This window comes from Solanum tuberosum, unplaced genomic scaffold (assembly GCF_000226075.1).
Source record: "Solanum tuberosum cultivar DM 1-3 516 R44 unplaced genomic scaffold, SolTub_3.0 scf01312, whole genome shotgun sequence".
Taxonomy (NCBI): Eukaryota; Viridiplantae; Streptophyta; class Magnoliopsida; order Solanales; family Solanaceae; genus Solanum; species Solanum tuberosum.
In genome coordinates, this window is record NW_006240289.1 from 5,186 (window position 1) to 9,824 (window position 4,639).

The 4,639-nt window shown below is 31.5% G+C and overlaps 1 protein-coding gene across 1 annotated transcript; it reads left to right on the forward strand.

The window, feature by feature from the left end:
• Positions 1-3,660: 3,660 nt before the first annotated feature.
• LOC107059338 (ribonuclease 1-like) lies at positions 3,661-4,299 on the forward strand. The gene is made up of 2 exons (XM_015305852.1): positions 3,661-3,762; positions 3,832-4,299. The coding sequence occupies exons 1-2, from the start codon at positions 3,661-3,663 to the stop codon at positions 4,297-4,299; spliced, it is 570 nt and encodes a 189-aa protein (XP_015161338.1).
• The last annotated feature ends 340 nt before the right edge of the window (positions 4,300-4,639 follow it).

A 4,639-nucleotide genomic window follows, 5' to 3' on the forward strand; every position in this document is an offset into this window, starting at 1 on the left:
CAACGGTCAGAGGGGTTCAATATATCGCGATCTATTAAGTTTAAGGGTTCAGTTGATAAAACATTAAGTAGAAGGGTTCATAATACAAACGCAAACAAGTACAAGGGTCCACTGGACCCTTTTGCCTATTATTTTTCATATAAAAAAAGAAAAGAAAGAATGTTATTGATGGACGATCACTTATATTCAAGAATTCACCAACCCCACTATGTTATTGGGTATGTAATGCAGTCGTTGCTTTCAGAATGAGAATTAGTTACATTCATTATTTTTAGGCAATTAGCATTAGTATCTAAGTAGAGTGTACCAATTAGTATGTAACTACAGTTTTTGATAAGAGTGTACCAATTTTTGCAGACGGATTTGAACCTAAATAATTACTTTGCAGACGATCTAAGTAAGACTTTCCTGATTGAATATTCGAGAAAATCCCCGCCATTATCATTGGTATCCATATACAGCCTCGATATTTCCATTCAAGAACACGCAAAAAATAATAATTGATAAATAAATGAAAAGTTCGCCATTTAAAATTGTAGTCCTTTAACTTAATGGTAATTGTTATTTATACTAGTATAGTAGATTTTGTACCACATTAGTCTCACTAATTTTATTAATACTTAGTTATATTCTACATTTTAGTCATGTAGATCTAAAAAAAAGAATAGCTCTAAAGAGAAGGAAATAAATAAGTAGAAATGTGAGCAATTTGCCAAAAGAATAATTTTTGAATAAAGTCATGTTAGTACTATACTAGTTAATTGATCTGCATTCTACTCATGTTCTAGGGATTCATTGAAAATATTCAAACATAACCTAGACGAAACTGATTCTCAAGAAAGCTTATTTATCACTACTAATTATTTGAATGGATCTTATTATTGACCGTTAACGAAGATTCCTAAATTCAGCGGTCTTTCAAGCGTGTTTCATATGTATCTTATTGATATCAAAATATAGACCGATAAATTCCTTCACTTCCTGAGCCCTCACCACTTCCTGCGACAACTAACAAGTGGCATTTAGGACAACTCGTTCATTTAGCACAACTTCATTCCGCTCGGGCCTCTCTTTGGAGAGTCCGTCTCAATATATGCATTGATACATTTATTAATTGCTTCTAAGTATCATCATGATCGAGCAGTAAGAAGGGAGAACGGGGGAAACAAAGAAATTTATCAATGATCAAGGAATACCCTCCCTAATTGCATGCATCTAATTAATTAATTATTATTTTCTTTTATTTTCAGACAATTTATCACTGATCAAGGAAGCTCGCTTATCGGAGAGTAGCTAATATATATCATCTATGTTCCTTTTAAAACGATATTATTACTCCATATATTATGTTGTGGATGAGTCTACGTTCCTTTAAAATATTATTATTATGTTGTGGATGATGCACTTACTTAAATTATATATATAATGTGGATGAATAATTTTATTTGCTCATGTCGTCAAATTAAAGACGTACGTGGGAATATATGTATATATCGATCAATTGATTTTCAAAACAGGAAACCAAATTAATTAGGATCAACGACGTCGTACATCAAGGGAAAGGAAAGTTTTTATTTATTATTACAAACAAATACTCATAGTAGAGTATTTTTTTTTTTAATTGAATAATTGTCATCATCACGTACACTATAATTGTTTCTATTTTCATTGTGCAGGAAAATGACAACATATTTATACAATCGCAAGGAAGCCCTAGCTGTTATGTACAACAACAACAATTATTTACAATAAATATACAAAAAATAGTTCTCTTGATGCTATAGTGAAGTTTCTCAACCTATAATTTGCCGATTGAGATAATGATCCCTACAAGACGCACTTGGATTGAAAAGCTATGAATTCTCACGGAATTTGTGATCATGTGACATAACACATTAGTGTATGCATATCGAATAAAGATAATTTCTTAAACGTAATCATACTCGATACAATGTTATTAAAGTTGGTATAATAATAGATTTTGGGGCTACTGCTATAATTTTCCACTTAGTATGAAGTGGGATACAAAATATTTGTATTTTTTAGTAAATAAATTATATTTAAGTCGTCATTTACTTATTTTTGTTCATTACAAGTTAGTATTAGTCAAACCCAACAACACACATTCTCAGTCCTATATGGGCATACACACAACAACACACATTCTCAGTCCTATATGGGCATATGCGCAACAACACACATTCTCATTTCTATATGGGCATATGCACAACAACACACATTCTCAATCTCAATCACCAACAACTTAAGAGTATAATAACACTACTGTTACACATGATAATCTCATATTGCACATAATTAAAGCTAGAATGAACCATAAATAAATAACATGTAGTAAATGTTATCCAATATGCATGCTTAAAACTCTTATTGAAATTTAATATCTGGCCGACACTTTTGTCAAACAACGACTGAGATGGAGCTCACTATTCCCTTGTCGTTTAATTGCTACTAAGCTCTCTTTATAATAGTAAACCCCACAACCACCACACTTTGGATCTGACTTCAGGCCCGGATGACGAAATTCAAAAAGTCTCGTCTTGTTTGTCCTAACATTATATGAGATTCACAAAAATGATTACGTATTATGAACAAAATAATGTTCATACAAAAAACATCACAACTTAAATCTAGTATACATAAACAAAATCAGAAAATGTCATTTATAGTTTCATTGTTCTTTTTTTTTACATTTCAGTAATAATATATAAATACAAACAAGAAATCGTACAAGGAATGGAAGATAGTCCTTCCTCTATGGGGGTTAATAAGGATGAAAATTTCATCCTTGTACAAAAAGTGCCCTATAAATAGACTATAAGTTTGGATGTAACTTACTTATTACATCAATTTAATTCAATAGTTTCTTTATTGATAGTCTAATAATTAATAATCATAAGAAATCGAATGATCTAATATTTGGAAGGATGATATCTTAGGCTAAAAGAAGATCTCTCATATAATTTGTTTTAAAAAATATTGTCTATGTAGAAAAGAGAAAGAAAAGACAAATCATATATATTTCTAGTGAAGGTATGTACAAAATATATCTATCTATTTAATAGTGGAAAATTGAATAATGAATGAGGCATGTACAAGACTGAATTTCAATTTTCAGCCATTCCAGAGAAACGTTACTGTGAGTCACGTTTTAGCTGTAAAACATGCTTCACAATAACAAATTATAAAACGTTACTGACAATAACGTTTTATGTTTGTTTAATCTGTCAGATTTTTTTCTTTTTGTCATTGAATATTTTTGAATAAAATATAACCTAAAACGTTACTGCGAACTACGTTTATACTAGTTTTGTAAAATTTCAAAAAATGTATTATTTGGTGAATTGATTTTAATAATGGCTTACTTTGGTAAAAAAATTTGTATTTAAGATCGAGTTGATAATGTTAGTATATATAAATAGGTGGGTCGTGATGAGTGAGAGATGCATATCGATAGATAGATAAAATATGGAGTACTTGACGATGTTATTTGCTATTGTTATAATAATAATAATTATGAGTGCATCGTCTGAATTAATTACTAAACCACCAATAACTAATTACCATCATATGCAGATGATTATGCAATGGCCTCCAACCTTTTGTGGGAGGCCAGATAAAAATTGCAAGCCCTCCGTAAAAATGTCAGATTTCTCAATCCATGGCCTTTGGCCAGGAAATGCTACAGGTCACACTCCTTTTACGTGTAATGATCCTTCAAATCCAACGACGGTCGAAAAAGTGGTACATATGCATGAATGTATAATTTTATTATTTCTATATAATATATAATTCTAATTCTATACTATACAGTGGTTAAATGACAGGAGCCTAAAGAATTTCTTGGGGTTGTATTGGCCTTCTTTGGAGGTTCACTGGACTGACGAAAACTTATGGAAGCATGAGTGGGACAAGCATGGTTATTGCACATCAGAAATCGTCCCAGATGTTCAATATTTTAATGGGGCGATAACATTTGCGAGACGACTGAAAGATATGCTTAAAACGTTAGAGAAGGGTGATATGGGTCCGAAAAATCATCGTGCTTACACTGTAACGGGTATGAAGACATTTATCTCTGAACAAGTGTTAAAAGATAAAAATATTGATGTTTACATCTCATGTGATCATCAGCGGGCTACTTCTTCTTACGTCTTCTTCTTGAAGCAAATTCACTTCTGTTTGGACAAATCGCTCAACACATTCATATCTTGCCCCAAAAGTACAGCCACAAGAGGCTGTGGTAGAGTAGACGATCAAAATCTCATATTTCCAAAATAGGGTACGTACGTAAAATATTACTCCCTCCGTTTCAAAAAGATTGGTCTGGTTTGACTTGGCACGAAGCTTAAGAAATTAAAGAAAACTTTTGAATCTTGTGGTCCTAAATTAAAGTTATGTCAAATGTACAAAATTGCCCTTAATCTTGTGGTTTTAAACATGCCACGTGGAAAGCAAAAAGTAAAATGTTACCAAAAAAGGAAATAGGTCATTTTTTTGAAACTGACTAAAAAGGAAAGGAGGTCATTCTTTGTGAAACGGAGGGAGTATTAATATATACTATACTCCCATCCCTTGCATGCATGTAATTATAAGCACTATTTGTTTTTTTTTCTTTTCT